The sequence below is a fragment of the Apus apus genome, chromosome 3, assembly GCF_020740795.1.
Source record: "Apus apus isolate bApuApu2 chromosome 3, bApuApu2.pri.cur, whole genome shotgun sequence".
NCBI lineage: Eukaryota > Metazoa > Chordata > Aves > Apodiformes > Apodidae > Apus > Apus apus.
Genome location: NC_067284.1, coordinates 55,665,320 through 55,682,794, shown reverse-complemented (window position 1 = coordinate 55,682,794; position 17,475 = coordinate 55,665,320). Strand labels below are relative to the sequence as shown.

The 17,475-nt window shown below is 44.3% G+C and overlaps 1 protein-coding gene across 3 annotated transcripts in view; it reads left to right on the top strand.

The window, feature by feature from the left end:
• Window positions 1–3,848: 3,848 nt before the first annotated feature.
• ATL2 (atlastin GTPase 2) overlaps window positions 3,849–17,475 on the top strand; it is a 39,620-nt gene continuing 25,993 nt past the window's right edge. For all 3 annotated transcript variants that reach the window (XM_051616207.1, XM_051616208.1, XM_051616206.1), the window contains exon 1: window positions 3,849–3,952. In XM_051616207.1, the coding sequence (XP_051472167.1) occupies window positions 3,892–3,952 (61 nt within the window). In that variant the 5' untranslated portion in view covers window positions 3,849–3,891. The remainder of the gene's footprint in view (window positions 3,953–17,475) is intronic.

The following is a 17,475-nucleotide window of genomic DNA, read 5'->3' as shown; positions in this document are numbered from 1 at the left end:
GTGACACATGGCATGACAGAAGGAGGCACTGCTGAATCTGAGGGATATGCTCTTAGAGAATGGTGAACGTCAGAAAAAAGTGCATAGGAAACAAAGCTTGTCTGTTTATGGGACTGAGGTACTCACAGAGGTGATGGGACAAACACCAGCAAGCCCAGGCAGGACCAAGCAGTGCTTTCAGCTTGTGGGCAGGGCTCAGAGGTTGGTGATGGGAAGAGAGAGTCAACCAACAGGAGGATCCAGCTGCAGAGAGGGCAGGGGCTGGCTGCGTAGTGTAGCCTCCAATGCCTGCTGGCACTGAGCAGAAGGAAGGAGGGCTCCAGCTGGAAAAGGTGGGAAGCTGTGAGTAGATGAAGCTCATGAGTAGGAAGGGCTGTGGTGCTGCAGCCTGAGCGCTTCTCGTAGAAAGCTAGATGAGGTGCCTTGCAGGGATTTTCCAAACTCTGGAAGAGCACATGCTTGCCCCTGGGAGTAATCCTGAGATGTAGGTGGATTTCACAGTGGAAACTGTTAGGAAATCTCAGTCTTGCCTGAGCAATGCATTGCCCTTGGTGGCATCTGGTGGGAGGGCAGCTGACCACTGTCTGCCCTGGCTGTTCCCAGTGCTCGTGCTGCTTCACTGTTGCAGGACTGACCCCCTCCTTGCCTTCTTAGTCTTTGCCCTTGTGAAGCCCTGGGGGGTCCTACGTACTGCAGCCAAGGGGCAAGAGGTGCCTTATTGCTGTGGATATTGGGAGCTGCCAGAAGAATGACCTTTATCTCATGGCTGTCTGTCCTCAGCTCCCGGCTGCCTGCGGCACTGTGTAGCCTGGAGAGAAGACTGAGACTTTGGGCACTACAGCCTGAAGCAGATGAAGAAAGACGTTGGTAAGTGCAGTCCCACCGAAAAAGACCGCTCCAGCTCATCCCAGGACCCTCGGTACTTCAGGATGGAAGACTGCTCTTTTCCCCAGCCCAGGAGTGGTGTTCAGCATACTTCAGGTGGGTGTTTGTGTTATGAATTTCTCATCATGCAGGTCATCTTAAACCCAGCAGCATTGCATGGGTCAGCTGACAGGGACAGAGAAGCATTTTATACAGAAAGGCAAAAAAAACCCTGAGTCTGATCTGGCCTTTTCCAGTGTGCAGTAGGTGCCTCTGTGGGTCAGGAACTGTCCTGTCTCCTGCCATGTCACACTGTCTGAAGTCCAGCAGACACTGTGGTGGATCCATTTCCTTTCCAGCTGTGGGAGGGGACAGCAGTCCTAGCAGAGTGGCTGAGGAGTCCCTGCCTTAAGCAGAGCTGGTTCATTGCACTGATGACACTGGTTGTGTTGATTGGCCCAAAGTGGGTTTGGAACAAGCTTGGGACTGCATGGCCAAATCCAGAAGGTGCTGCCTGTAGTGCAAAACTGTGCCTTTGCTGGCTGAGGGGACTACTGGCCCAACCTGCACTTGCAGGTTAGACATGTCCTCCTACTCCCACAGTCCCTTCCCACTACAGCCTTCCAGTGGTTTGTGTTACTGCTCCCAAACTCCTTTCAGGCCAAATCCACAAATAGCTTAAGCAGTTTCGGTGGTGACTTCTTGCATGGCCAGGCTCAGAGGAACATGGCACACAGCTAGGAGTGTGGTGGAGATGGGGACCTTTGCAGCCAGGAGAAAAGTTTACAGCAAAATCCTCAGCTCAGAAAACATCTTCAATCCTGCAAACATAAAAGGACAGAATTAAGGTTGAGCTTTCTGACCTCCAAGTTTTTTACTTCTGTTCTTGCATTACAGCAGCAGCAAATCCTGCTGCATGGAGCAGAAAACTGTCTATATATGCTGTATTTCAAATTCTTCTCCGTGTAAACTGTTCCAGACTTGATCAGAACCAAGGCTGTTTACTAACAACAGAACTGGGAAGCTTCTTTCATATTGTGGGTTTTTCCCTTAGTTTCTTTAGTGTTCTTACTGACCTACTGAAACTTAAGTCTGTCAGTTAACATAGTTTCTAGCTTTCAATGTTTTTTACTTGGAGGTATTTCCTTTGCTTGATTTACTGAGTATCTCTGAAATACCTCTGTATGAAGAATGTGTTCTACCTTATTTCTGATATTAAAAAAAGTTTTCCTCTTGACTTGGGACAAGGTTAGACGGCCAGGCAATGGCACACTCGTTTTCCCCAAAATAAGTTCAGGGTATAAAACCGCAAAAAGCCAATGGCAATGTTTTTTCCTAGCATTCAAACTAACACTTTTGTACAAAGGGGTTAAATCCTGCTTCCATTTACACTGATGTAAATCTAGAATAATGAAGTTCTTGAGTTTTATAGCATTACGTATTTTTACAAGTGGCATAACTAGAATTGAATATACTGTATTAGTTTCATTACAGCAGTTCTCCCTTGCTGTGATTACAGTATCTTTTAGACATTTTAATGTATTTTAAATATGTTTTAGACATTAAACTCTCCGAGGAAAGGACTGCCACTATAAGCCCAGTATGATGGAACCCTATGCTAGAATGATCCTTATGTGCTGCCTCATAGTGAAGGACCAAAAGCAGGGTTTGGAAGGGATTTGGAAAACACTTCCAAGTGCCATGACAGCCTGTTGTTTTTTGCTTTGAAGTTTCCTTCTGAGTTGTGCCTACACCTCCATTTAGGCAGAACTAAACTCTGCTTGTTTTTTGGATTGCTGTCACTCAAACGTTGCATCTCCAGGACCAAGTAAGTTAGCATAGCTCAAGACTTTGAGAAAAATGGTTTCTACAGAGAGCATGACAGTGGTGAGGAGGGTTTTTGCAAAGCTGTTGCTCACTTCACATGCTGGTCTATTGGACAAGTGTGTTGTAACAAGTGTCAAGGTCACACTAACCAATTTGATTGTGAAGGTTTACATGACCTTTAGCAATAGGATATCTCATAAGACGTTTGTGTAGTTAAGGCAGATGGCTGTAACAGCTGGCCTTCTAAAAGGACGCAGTTAGGTCAGTTTGGGTTTAGAGGAGCAAGACTCTGACAAGACCCAGAAACATGAAGAATGTTTGGTCCCCTGGGACCCTGTGTGGCTTGTTCTGGTTGAGAGCTGTCGTTTTTGTGTCCCCCAGCCCAACTACAGCAGCAGTGCTAGAGCCAGCGAGAACTCCCTCGTGAGGAGCTGGTGTCACTGCCAGAAACGCAGCGCGCTTGGGTTGCTTTCCTGGCTCTCCCCAGGGCCCAACGCAGGTAGAGAAGGGAAGGCCCAGCAGGGCAGTGGCACAGGGCTGGATGCCGCCAGGCAGCCTGAAGGGATGGGCCTGGGCCGCGCTGGGAGCAGCAGCCGGACGAGGAGCGAGGGATCCCCGAGGGACGCTCCCCCTGAGGTACTTCAGGCGGCCCTGGCGCCTCCCCACCCGCCGCGCCACCTCCATCCCCTCGCTCCAAAACACCCTGCTGCTCTCCAGGCCCTTCTCACCCGACGCACCGGAGCCCTGCGTGCTCCACGTCAGGCCGCCGCGGGGGTGCGGGGCGGGGGGCACCGCACCCTTCAGCCCGGGGGCCGCGCCGGGCCGCGCTCGGCTGTGTGGGTGGGAACGCGCTTCCCCCGTAGCAGCGGGAGTCACCACACCCCGTGGGGCTTCGCCTCCCCCACCTGGGGCGGAGGGAAGGCGTCCTGACCCGTCCCGTCCCGCCCCGTCCCGGCGGGACGTTCCCGCTCCTCTCCCCGCAGCCCCCTCCGGCGGGGCCGCCGCGGGGGAGCGGCCGCGCATGCGCCACTGGGCAGGCGGGCTGGGCAGGCGGGCAGGCTGCGCATGCGCCGCCCCTCCCCGGGCGGGCGGGGGCACCAGGGCCCGCCCCGCGCGCGCCGCCGCCGCCGCCGGCGGGCGATAAAAGGCCTGGCGGCGGATCTCTGACGTCACGGCGAGTTAATTTTAAACCCGGACAAGATGGCGGAAAGGGACGCGGCGCGGCGCGCGGGGCCGGCCCGCCAACGGCCCGACCCGGCAGGTAACGCGCCCCCCGGGGCGGGCGGGCGGGCGGCGGGGCTGCCCGCGGCGGGGCTGAGCTCGGCTCGGCTCGGCTCGGCTGCCCTCGGCTCGGCGGGGCTGCCCTCGGCGGGGCTGCCCTCGGCGCCCCCGCGGCGGGCAAGCGGCTGGGCGGTGGGACTTGGCGGCGGGCGGCGCCGGGGGAGGCCCCGGTGTCTTCCCCCCCCCCCCCAAAATGGCGGGGGCGGCCGCCGACCCCGACGCCCGCCCTCGTGGTTCGGCGGCGGAGACGCGGCGGCGGCCCCTCCGCTCGCCCCTGCGCCGGGTCACCCCGCGCTCCCTGCGCGGCCCGGGCTTCCCTCCCGCCGTGCGTGGGGCGGCTCGGGCCGGGGCCCGGTGACCTTCCGGAGCGGTGCGGTGCGGTGCGGCGCGGCCGAGCCGCCCGTGTGCACCGCGCGGGGGATGCGGGCCGGAATGCGGCTGGTGCTGCCCGGCCAGGCCCCCGGCTCGCCTGGCGCGCTCCCGGGGCCTTGATCCACACGCATCGCCTGCTTCCTGGAAGCCGCGTCCGCCTGCGAAGGCGGCGGCAGCAGCACCGGGCAGCTCGGCGAAAAGGAGCTGGCTGAGCCGTGTCGGCCCGTCCCCCGTGTGGAGCCGGTGCGCTCCGCCGTCGGTGCTGTTCTTTGCTCGCAATATATCCTGTGGTGGTGATGGGACACGTCTCTGGCTTGGTGTTTAGACTCGGGAGTCTGCGCAGTGTGTTGTTTTTTTTTTTTTAATTACGGTTATTTCTCAAGGATAGCTTAAAAGCTGGGAACTTGTAACCCTCTCTCTGCCACACTGTTCAGGAGGGGACCTGGCACTGTGCTGACTTGAACCATATGTTGAATCACCTGAGCCTTTTAGCACTGTACTAGTACATGGAACTATTTTAAATTCTTTGTTGTATAACTCACTTAATTTGGAAGCAGAATGACTGAAGTGGGCAAGATTAAATAAAACCTTGCAGATGCCATGTGCCACTACTGGTTTCAGTTGCTTCATTTGCAAGCCAAGTAGACGGAGACTGGGAAATCCAGCTGCACTTTGAACCAGCGGGTATGGAATGGCTACTCTAGTACTAGACTTTTTTTTTTTATAGTGAGGAGAAGGCAATGCTTCTGAGTATTTAGAAATGTTTGTGTTTAGCAGCATTGTGATTGCAGTAATTTAAGAGTCCAGATATTGAAGCGGAGGATATGATACTGCTTTACTGATTAGATACTGGTTTCTATCCCCAGCACTCCTGAATTTTCTTTTATGGTTCTCTGTGTTTTCAGCACTGTGTTTTATAATCTCAAAGCATTAGGTTATTGCATAACTTTCTTAGCTATAAAAGTGCCAGCACACCTGTAATAAATGGCCTCCAAAGTAGCTGTATCATCACTAGTGGTGGAAATGTGTGTGTCATGGTTAAGTTGCTTGCGTACTTTAGACATGGAACAACTTAATTTGATAGGGTTGGCATGTACAGCTATGGGTGATCTGTGCCTGTAGAAGAGCTTTCTGTACAATGAAATAAACTGCAGTGCTAGATTGAAATAGTGACAAGAAGAGAATTGTAACAGGAGAGGCCTGTAATTCTCCTGTACCATTACTAAGTGTTGCTTAACAGCTGTTATGTTCTGGCTTATGCTAAAGTCACTATGAAGTTACAGTTCCTCTTCAAATAATAGCAATAGCTCTGTGGCATTTCCACTAGAATTCCTTTGAAAGCAAGTACTGGAGTTGGGGAAGGCTGTATTCTTTCTTTTTACATCTTCACCACCTGTCTGCAACTTAAAGACATTTCTGAAATAGTTTTAGCACAGAACAGTTTTACTTGAATTATGATAAAAGCATTCCTTAAAATATGACAGTTTCTCCTAGTCTAGGAGGCCAGGCAGCTCTTGTTCATGTTGGATGGACAGGAATGCTTGAGCCAGGTTTTGCAGGAGTGCTGATACCTCTCAGGTAACCTTGAGCCAACTGCAGTCCATGTGTTTTGGTTAAATATAAATGACTAATGCTTGCTTACAGACTATACTAATAAAGGACCACTGATACTATGATAGACAAGGGATTGCTTTCTCTTTTTGTTCTAATAAGAATAGGGATGCTACCCCAAGCTGACTACACTGGATAGGAGTGGGTCTGTTGGAAGGGTGGGTTTGGGGCTGGGGATTTTCCTTCAGTGTAGAAGAGCACTTATCTCCTGATGGTAGTATCACAGTATTTCTCTCCGAGTCTGAATTTTGTCCAACTACAATAGTGGATGCAATAAGCAGATGGATAGGTAGATAAATTCCGTGTTTGTTTTGGTAGTGAGCCACAGTGCTGTCAGTTTCCAGTTCAAGCAGTAGAATAAAACTAGTTTTAACTTCGTGCCTGTTTTTAGTAGACTGTTGTATGTCTTAGCACATTCTGTAAAAGTTTCTAACTGTTCCAAGGACATTCATAAGGAAAACTGCCAAGTTTCACTGAAATCCAACTTTTCTATGTAAGGTGAAGTTTGGAGTTGCTTTTATTACTGCACTGCAGTCGTGAACAGGCCCTGTCCTCGGGATGATTTTTTTTATATCCTGGCATGGCAGTCTTTGGATGGAATTTTGATACTTTAAAATCAGACTGAATTGTTTTTGTGCTTACTGTTGCTGCATGCTGTGCCTATGATGGGATCTGCAAGCTGCAAGTTTGAGTGCAACTTTACAGCTTTTTGCTAAATCCTGCACTAACTTTTCAAACTTAAAATACTGATGATTGGTGTAAGTATGGTTTTTGTCTTTAAACTCAGCTAAGGTGAAAAGGGCACAAAAAATATTTTCAAAGCTTCTGCATAGATAGACCTGCTGTATTGGTCATTTGTAAACAACTTGGAAGATTTCAGAAGTACTTGTGTACACTGGTTCTTAATACTTCCCTCTAACTGGACAATGACTGGATCTCTCTCTAAAAATGTTTTCAGCAACCTGAACTTCTTGATGTCCTGGAGGATATATGGAAGTAGCTTTCCTTGTTTTTGGGAGATTGTTCTTGACGTGAAGAATGTTGTCTTGTCCTATAACTGATTTTGGGGTCACAGTGCTGTGTAAGGAGTTGATTTACATGAATCTATTTGTGAGGTTGGGGTTTGTATCTGAAACACCAGAACAAACTGATGAGAAAATTTGAAATTCCTGTGAAAACATTGCTTAGATTGATGTCTCCTATTTTCGTTAGCTGCAAAGAAATGATGTGACATGAAGTGAGTGATGTCTGTTAGGACAAGAATTATTATCAAGTTGTTTCTAGCAGCAAATTAATATGTAATAGGGACTAGTGTTCTGACAACATTGATAGCTAATTTGTCTAACCTTTAACTTTAACTTCTGTTTATTTCTGAAATGTAGTGTTCATTTCCAGGAAAGCAAGTTTTTGTGCTTGCTAAGCATTCTTTTTGAAATGCGTTTAGAATAAAAGTTACAGGAACTCAGAAGGCATTTGAATTCAGAAGTTGATCCTCTTCCCTCTTAAGAAACCTGGAATTAAATCCGAGGAATTTGAGCATATCTTTATTTCCTACTGTTAATTCTCATTTGTCTGAACATATCTCCTAAGACTTGAAGGTAACACCCATTGTGTTCGGTGGCTGTGCAAATGAGTTACTGGGATAGGATATAAATTAATAGCATGCAAGTAACTAACTACCTGTTGGTGTTTTACTGGAGTTCTCACTCTGCAGTGAAGCAAGTATATGTATACCATTACAGTGCCATAGCTCGTAAATTCACTTAATGAATTAACCTCCATGGTAGCTTGTTCATGTGTTTACATATCCTAAAGCTATCTAGTTAGTTTGCCTGGACTCCATCACTGAAAATTCCAGCTGCTCCATGGAGAGGCTGCTCCTTGAGGTTGCAAGTCTAGTTTATAACTCATCCTAGTGTGAGAATGGTAGAGCTTTGTGCTCAGTATGATCTGTAAAGCTAAGCAAGTCTCTTCTCCATTTCCCATTAACTAAACAGAAAAAATAGCTATGCTGATTTTAAAATGATTAGTACCTGGCTCCTCTTTAAGGTTGGAAGAACTTAAAGCAAAATATTTGACACCAAAGATGGCATTACTTAGCCATATAGCATCCAAGGCAGTGTGGCAAAAGTTACTGGAGTGAACACAGGTGGCTTTTGGAATTCCTGTTTGATGCTAGCTTGATGAACACATGGGCAGGACCAATAGCATATAAAATACAATGTGAAAGAGAACTCTGTTTGGGCCTCTGCAGAAATGATTTATGAAAGACCATCTTCTTTTAAAAGACTCGTCCTGCTCTTCTGTATCCTGGAGGATTAGATGAGAGAACTGTCAAAGCTTGCAAAACTTCACGAAGTGCCTTTTGGGAAAGTGCTCAGCTTACAGCTTGGTTACTGGACCTCTATTTATGGCTTGTGTATGATATGAGGGATATTCTGATACGCTTTTGCAAGAAGGGGAAATGTCTCTGATAATATTTTTTTTATTGTTCTAGATGTATTTACAGCTTTATTTTTAGTGCAGACAATGAGCAAATTACTGATTGCATTTACAGCCTTACTTACCAGTGATTTTTTGCATGGTGAGGTGAGGTTTCTGTGTTATTGTAAGTCTTGTCAGGTTTCTCTTCAAAGGTTGGAGTAGAAGTCTAAACCTGGAAGGCAGTGCAGTTGAAAACTTCAGCTAATAAAATGTACAGATTATAGACATGGAGTATAGAATGTAGCTTCCAGAAAATTTGGTTTTTGAGAGTAGTACTTGGCTCTTACGCAGTTGTTGTTCACTTAAGATCAGAACCAGGTTTCAGTCTGTAGTTAGTGTCAAATTTTACTACATTTTTTTCATCATTGCCTTAGTCATGTTGAATTTAAGAGTTCTTATTGGTCTCAGTAAAATATTTTAAGTGTAGTGTCTTTTGAGCAATGTGCTGGATGATTCCAGGACAGCAAGGCTTTTTTTTTTTTTTTTTTAACTTGGATTGTATATTACAGAAACCTGTTGGAGAGCATGTGTCAACTGCTTGTACTGACGTGTTAGGTATTTTCTGTATGTTGTGAGTACTTGGAAAAGTTGCTTTCACCTCTTATCTTCTCAAAGAGAGTGGTACTGCTGAGTGGAAGAGTAAGTGCAGTTATTTTAACTGTCTGTGTAAGTCAAATCCTATGATACTACTGCCTGCAAACTTGCATGCTGTGTTTCATTCCTCTCTGCAACACCTTCTGCAGCATTTTCAGCTCCTCGGGTAAAATATAAGAAGGGGTCTTCTGGCTTTTACTTGTGGCTGTTCATTTCTTTTGGTCTGTGTAGTGTATTGTATTTGGGGAACCTTAAACAACTGGGAAATGAAAGGTACTATCATCAATCAATCCATTGCTTAATACAGAAATCATCACAGTACTGTTTTCAGGAGAGGAGAAGTCACTTGAAGTACATTAACTGCTAGACATGGAGGCAGCAGCTTTACTTCCTTTACTGCTCTATGTCTAAACAATATATTAATGAACATAACTTCTGTAGAAAATTAGGTTAAGGTTCTTGATATAACCAAATCACTTTCCTAAAACAAGAAGTAATCTTGCTTTTAAGATAAATAATTTAATAAATACTTTGTAATTCTGCACTAAAACTGAATAATTGTTCTTGTTAATGACAGAAGTATGAATCTAACGTGGCCTTAAAGCTGCCCTCAAGGCAGTTATCACCTTTCAAGCAACAAAGTCTTAAACTTGTCATGGGGATAAGGGAGGGAATGCAATACAAAGTACTTAAAAGGAAATCTTTCTAAATGTTAGTGTGTCAGACTTCTTAATACATACATTGTTTAGAATAGTGCAGTAAGTAATGCTTTTGGGGGTTGGGACACGGAACGGGTTTTTTTTTTTCTAGAGCTGATAGTACTGTAGAAGTAAGTAGCTACTGAAAACCATGTTATGTTTTGAGATTTAAAAGGCAAAAAAAAAAATCTTTCAAAATAAAATAGTGGCAGCAGCAGCATTAAGAAATGTAACTTCTGGTATTAATCTTAGTTTTTTCAATGAAAAAAACCAAACCAAAACAAAAAATGAATTCACTGAACATTTAGATAGCAGATGTGATTAAATACTCGTGGAATCTTCAGATGGTGCTAGGAATCCTGCTTGTTTGAGAAGACCCTTAAAATGCAATCTGGTGCTTTTAAAGAATTTGGAAGTTGGCTCGTGATAGACTGAATGTTATTCTTAGAGTCTCAGTCTAAGTACTTTGAGTTGCAAATGTATCACTGTTTTATTAATCAAATATCAAACTGAGCTGTTCTGTAGTCTAAACTGTTGTTGACATCTGATTTCTGTAGTGCATTAGAACTGACTATATTAAGCTTTTGTGAGCTTTAAGGACAGCACACTGCTATCTCTTCTGACTTCATGTTTTAAACCTAAATGTGTCTCCCCAGTGTTTGTCCTCTGTATATACACTGTAAGGAAGAATTTAATGGAACCACAAATTAAGGTCAATAAATATGATGCACAAAGACTTAAACTGTCAGTTGAAGTGGTGGTGTTAAACTTACAGTCTTCAGACTTGTATTTCCTGCTTCCTCCTTCAGCCAAGTGGAAATTGTTTATTAAACCATTTGTAGTCTCAACATATGGTATAGTGTGCTGTCCTGTAGAAATGCAGTGAGATTGGCTAGATATATTCAGACTAGTGTGAGAACTTTCTGTAAAGAGAATTAGTAACCAGCTCCCCTTCTGTGTTTGTTCCTTTCAGGAGGATGGTGTGATTTGCCTTACCTCTGGGATTACTGTTCTTTTTCCCCTCAATGCTATACTTGCCACAAGGCTTGACTGGCCAGCAGCTGTTAGTGTACACATAACAGTGGCATTTGCTGTCCCAGGAAAATGCTGTTTAGAAACAAAAAATGCTCCTGTTGTTAGGACTCTTGTTTTGCTACCAGTGGCTGAGGTTTCTCTTGTAGTAAGTGTTATGAATGATGTTAAAGAAGCTTAGGTAAGTAGGTGAATCTTCAGCTCTTTGAACTGATACAAAGGTGTGTTTTGCTTGGAACCGAACTACTACTGTCAGCTTAAATGGTGATTTTGAAATAAACTTTCTTCTCTAATCTACGCTTTAGTAATGACAACTTTTAATACGTACAGTATATTCAGTAGTAATGTTCACAGAAATGCTCCTCTAGTGCAGGAAGGACTATGCCAAGCTTAAGGTCTTCCCACCAGTAAACATGGTAGCCTGTGATTTTGACAAAACTGAAACTAGTGTTAACCTCTATTTGCAAAGGAAGGAAGCCTTTTTAAGTGACGGTTAACAAATGTATTGGCTAGCTCAGCCTAAATGTGAATTATTTTTCAGATCTAGACAAATCCTTGGCAATGTGCAGTCTGATCTAGTTACAGCCCAGTTGTCTACCCATCTTTGCAGTGTTATCACATATCACTAAGTCAGTCTCCACATGAACATGCTTCTTAACTGTACTTAGAAGTTCTGAGGGTCTGGAGAAGTTTTCCAGCTTGACTAAGTTGTAGTCACAAAACTGAACTTTTCTTTTGGCACCAGTGCTTAGTCAAGCAGCTTGTGCCTCCCCCTCAGTTGTGCTAGTGCAGCTGTTTCAGAGGCTGTAAAGCACACAGAACATCACCTCATGTTCTTCCAAGATAAGTTGGTGCATGGACCTAGGACAGTGGTGCCAACACAGAGGACAGCAGTCCTGTACTGTTCAGCAGCACAGCTGAACTGACGCTGTGCCCTGCAGATCACAGAATCACGGAATTGTCACAGCTGGAAGAGACCTCTAAGATCACTATGTCCAACTGTCAAACCCCTCTGCCCTGCCCCCCTCAAAAAAACCCAACACAAAACCAAACAAACAAAAAAAGCAGCCCACTAGAGCATGTCCTGAAGTGCCTCATTTACACATTTTTAAAATACCTTCAGGGATGGTGACTCCCATCACCTTCCTGGGCAAACTGCTTCAGTGCCTTACCACTCTTTTGATAAATATTTTTTTCCTAATGCTTAGACTAAACCTCCACTGCTGTGACTTCAGGCCATTTCTTCTAGTTGGATCATTATTTCCTTGAGAAAAGAGACCAGCCCCCACCTCACTTCAACCTCCTTTCAGGTAGCTGTAGAGAGCAATAAGGTCTCTCCTCAGCTGCCTCTAAACTAAATAAGCCAAATTCTGTCAGCCTCTTCTCATAGGACTTGTTCTCCAGCCTCTTCACCAGCTTCGTTGCCCTTCTCTGAACTTGCTCCAACAACTCAACATCCTTCTTGTAGTGAGGGACCTAGAACTGAGCATAGTACTCTAGGTATCGACTCACCAGTGCTGAGTACAGGGCACTATCACTTCCCTGCTCTTGCTGGCCACATTATTTCTGATACAAGCCAGGATGCTGTTGGCCTTCTTGGTCACCTGAGCATACTACTGGCTCATACTTAGCCAGGTGTCAGCCAACACCCCCAAGTCCTTTTCCACCAGGCAGTTTTCTAGCCACTCTTCCCCAGCCATGTAGCATTGCCTGAGGTGGTTGTGATTGAAATTCAGGACCCTGCATTTGGCCTTGTTAAACCTCATGCAATTGGTCTCAGCCATGTAGCTTTGCTTTTTGTTTGTCTCCAGCCCTAGCACTCATTGGACTCCTATTGAGGTGAGAGAGTTTGTAGAAAACTGTTTGTGTTGGATCGTTTTTTCTGCTGGTTTGGTTTGTTTAGCTGACAAGACTCTCAGTAGTGTTAGGTTTGTGGCAAAATTAGCAGGGAAGGCAATGTGGTACTGCATGGTGCTGGAAATGGGAAAGAGTGGGAGCATCCTTCTCTGAGTTGGTGGTTTAAGACTCAGCTGTGCTTCTGAAATGGACTTGAAGGGGCAACAGTGGAGGGAGAAGGTGGTGGTTACTGGCACTGTCCTGTTGGCAGAAAAAATGTACTTTGAGCTGTTGCCTTAGCAGGGGACCTTTGTGCTGCATCAGCAACAGTGCCTGGCAAAGACTCAGGAATCCGGGAGAGTAGGTGCGGGGATCTGAAGTATATGGACAGTGTTAGGTGCTGAATCAATTATTATGGGTTAATTGCAGGAAAGTGATATGGCAGCCCAGGCTCTTTCTCTATGTGCGTAGCAGCAGGGACTGTGATGAAAACTACAAACTACTTTTGTCATAGCTGTGTGAGAAAAATCTCTTCCTTCAGTGGAGATAAAGTGAACGTATGCAAAATGTGATTTGTTTTTCAATTTCAGTTCTCCCTAAATGTGACTTATGTGAGACTTTTTTCATGTTTCAATGCACATTGTTGATATGGGCGTAAGTTGTGTTGGCAGATGTTTCCGCCTCACGCTTCTCTTTCATCTGGTGGGTTTGTTACTGAAGCTACCAGGTTAAGAACAGTTGAGAAGGGAGAGAGAGGAGGTATTTAAATACTCTCTGAAGGTATCTGAAGGTAGTTACTGTATCAGTTTTCCTCTAGCTATGTGATCTAGAGAAGGCAGTTTCTTAAGGTAAACTCAGTCTCTCCCCTTGCTGCCCTTTATTCTTTCAAATGAGATGAAGAAGTTTTTATTAAAAACAATTATGGAGTTCAGTGGTGGAAAAACTGGATGGGAGGCTTGCTTAGCTGCAGGAACTTAAAGCGGGGGTGGGAAGCTGAGTGTAAACTGGGGGCTGGGTTAAAAAGATCACTTTTGCTTAGAAGCTTCAGATCATTAGAAGCATGGTGTGATAAAAAAGCCTCTTTGGCTTGCCCTGTTTACTTAAACCTGTTGGTGTTCCTGACCGACAGCTTGTTTTTCCTGGAAATTAATATGAAAACTCACCCTTCCGCATACCTCCCTGGGCAGCAAAAGCGAGCACTTGCTTTGCTTGCTGCTGAGCTCCTCTGTGGAGGAGCTCTGTGGTACAGATGCAGCTGGCTGACTAAACCTATTCAGGCTGCTAATCTAAGGATCAAACACGGGATAATTGCAGCCAGCATTTTTCACCTTATTCTCTTCCCTATACTCTTCTCCCTCAAAATCTTGGTTTGAGTTAGCTGATTGTTGTTTAAATTATCAGCTGCTGACATGAGGAATACATACAAGGTACATAAAATGTATTTGTGATCTAAACCACTTAGAAAATGCTGACTGAAACTTCTTGGGTGAGCAAAAACCTTAAATAAAATCACTCTGAAATACAAGTAGAAGTCTGTCTATTTTAAATGTGTGTGATCTGCAAGGATTCAGTTAGCCTGCAGTATTCACAAAGCACTTTTTCACTTGCTATTTCCAGAGTCCATGGTGAACTAGAGGATTGTGTATCCTCACTGCCATCCTCAAGAAGCTGGAGGATGAATAAGGAGGGGGAGAAAAGATAAGGAAGAGGCCTTTTTAGTGCTTTAGTGCTTTCCTCTGCCTCAGTCTTAGTATTCTAAAGCAGCATTCTTTGAGGGGGCTGGAAAAGTACTGGTAAACCTTACTGTGGGTAGAGATCCTGTTAGGTCCTTCAGTGAGTGTGCTAATAATAGCTGTGAGTTTTAGGCAGAGTGGAAGAAGGATGATAAGCATGTTTTGTCACTATACCTATCCTCCAAGTTTTTCCTTTTACGTCTTACTTACTAAGTTCATTATGTGCTTTCAGAAAAGTATTCCTTTTATATTCCTTTTTTTTTCCTACTTCCTAGGTTGTGTCAGGTTTTGCACTGCTGCTTTGTCTGAATCTCTCCTTATTCGTATTCTTATTTGTATGTATTTGCTGAAAATAGCTGAATTTGAGGGTTGACTTTTTTGCTGCACCTCTTAATCATAATGAAGTCTCCCTCTAGCTTTTCTGTCCCCTTAAATGGAGAATGCAGAATATCAGCATGTCAGTATTTTGCATAGCTATGGGAGAGCTGTCTGTTCCTGCATGCATGCAGACCATTGACAGAGAAGCAATTTAAAGCACTTAAACAGCAGGCCTGTCTACTCCTGGCTAGTTATGATGCTTCATAGGTATCTAGGTCATCAGAAAATTTTCTTTTTCTTCTTTCCTCGCAGAATTGTAGCTTTAGGTACTTCTTGCTTCTGCTTGCAGTTTATGTAACAGTTCTATATCTGTCCCTTAGCATCCCATTGCCCTGAAGGAACAGAGAGAGTTAAATGCATATTCTCCCCTCCGCCCTTACTCCTCTGTCAGTCTTATTGGATATCCAGACAAGTCTTTGGAACTTCGCTCATCAGTCCTATTTATAGCTGAAATATTCAAAACATTTAATTATTTCTGGCCTTAAAATGAGCTACTTGGCAGTATTTGCTTGTCAGCAATAGAAAAGCAGTGATGCATTAAGGTCTGTGGCAGCCCCATAGCTTTTATGTGGATCTTGCATGAAGCAGAACTTCTGGAGAAAAGGGAGGACAATTTTGTGACTTAAATCTAGTGATTTTTTTTTTTTTTTTTCCTCCAGTAGAGGGGCCAGATTTTTTACCTTGTCCAAATAAGGTTTGAAGGTTAACCTTTTTTTTTTTTTTTTCTTTCCTACACTCTGGAACTCAGTTCACACATGCCTACACTTTCCTCACTTCACTATATACTAAAACAAGAAACATTTAAACATTTTGTCTCCTTTTTTCTAAGGAAAATTTCCTAGGTGAAGCTCGATGAGAATGTGTTACATTTAAACATGGTGCAGCAATTTCCTCATCATAACTTACTTTAAGCCTTTGATTAAAACTCTGCACTCCCTTCACACCATGGAGGTAGAACAAGATTTCGAGCCAGATGGTATGAAGTTTGGGTAGCCCACGTCAGCTTGCTTTACCATTCATGTGTGAGTGGGAAGTTATCATACATCTGTATTGAACAATGAGGGGGAGACTTAGATTGCTTTTGTATGGGCTCAAAAGTGGTGTCTCTAGAGCACCAGGAAGAAGAGTTCAGGCATGCTGAGAGCTGTTGTAGGGGGACTGGAAGTTTTGATTTCAAGTTGGACTTACAGCAAAGTGCAGATATTTAGATAACACTATATAGTACTATTATTATAAGATATTAAGACTACTATCTTGAGGACGTGGAGTTAAGTCTGTAAGGCCTTGTGATAGGGCAAGTGAAAGCAGTATTGATAAGAGCCATCTACACTAATGAAAGTGACTTTAGACTTTGTTAATAATCCAAATAATAAGTCACTAAAAAGCAAATGGGATTTAAATTTATTTTAATGTTGTGCTGCATTTGTGTGCAGTTGTCCAACCCACTGTCTGGAGAAGCAATTACTAGTAGTTATTCAGTGCTTGTTGATCAAAAAACTATGCTGTATCTAAACCCAACTGAATTTAGAAATTATTGTGTGTTTTTTGTCATGAAAGCATGTGAATGGTGTATATAATGAGCTTAAGATGTGTACTTGGGTTGAAACTTAAAGGCAGCTATGTTGGTACTTTGCCATTAATGTGCTTAAATGGAGGAACTTGCATTTAAAGCAGGATGTCTTCTGTTTTCATAGCATGCGGGTTGAGCTTGCTGTTCTCAGTCCCTTGTTCTTACACTGCAGGACAAATAGGTCATGAGCCGCTAGCTGTGTACTTAGGGGAAGCAGGAATTAGCTTTTCATTTTAACTCCTACTTTAAGAAATGGGTTATTTAGTTGAGTTAGTTCAGTTGAAATATTGTCTGTATATACACAAGAAGCTACTGTTCTCAAAATTTGACTTAGCACTTCAACAAATGGTGCTTGTTCTGGAGACTTAGCTGGTGAGTGTCATTAGTAGTCTTGCTGGAGTTTTTGGTGAGTGAAGAGCTTATAGGGAAACTGGGTGGTACTATCTTGTCTTGGCTATATTTGCTTCCATTCAAGTCTATCTTCTTCTGTATCTTGCTGTACATTATTGCTTCTCTTGCATCTCCCAGGCTGTTTGACCTGGGTTAGGCAGTGATTATGCACAGCCAGAACTGTGCGTTAGCTCACATACTCCAATGGAATGATTCAGGTTGGAAGAAGCCAAAATGGAGTAGGGAGTGATTAGCAGATAGCTGTAGTAACAGGCCTGAATGCACGCTAGACATAAGGGGCAAGTGTGGTTGATCTTTTTGCATCAGCTCCAGTAAGAGTGATATGATAGACTGTAGTCTGGAGTACAGTAGTACTGTAGTTCACTAGTAGCTTCAAAGGTCAGATGCACATCTTGAAAGACGAAGAATGTAGCTGTGGCTTTCTGGGTTTGCAACACTGTACTACAAGCTGCAGGGCCCTATGCTTTGACAGGTAAGAGCTTTTCTGTATGTACTAGAAGCCTTAAGTCCAGTCTTCTGAGCATATGGGGATTTCTGGTAGCATTGAGACAAACTGCGTGAGTGAGTTGGATGAATCTACCAGCCTGTCTTTAGTACTCTGGCAGGAGGTGGCATTGCCTGGCTGTTCTGCTTGTAATGCAAGGAGCTGTCAGCCATGCCTCTGAAACAACTACTCTGTCAGTGTATGGAATGGATGTGCTGGGTACATAACGCCATTACTGGGATGGAGCTGGACTTCAAAGTGTTCAGAGACAGTACAGAAAATGAACAACACTAAAAACCC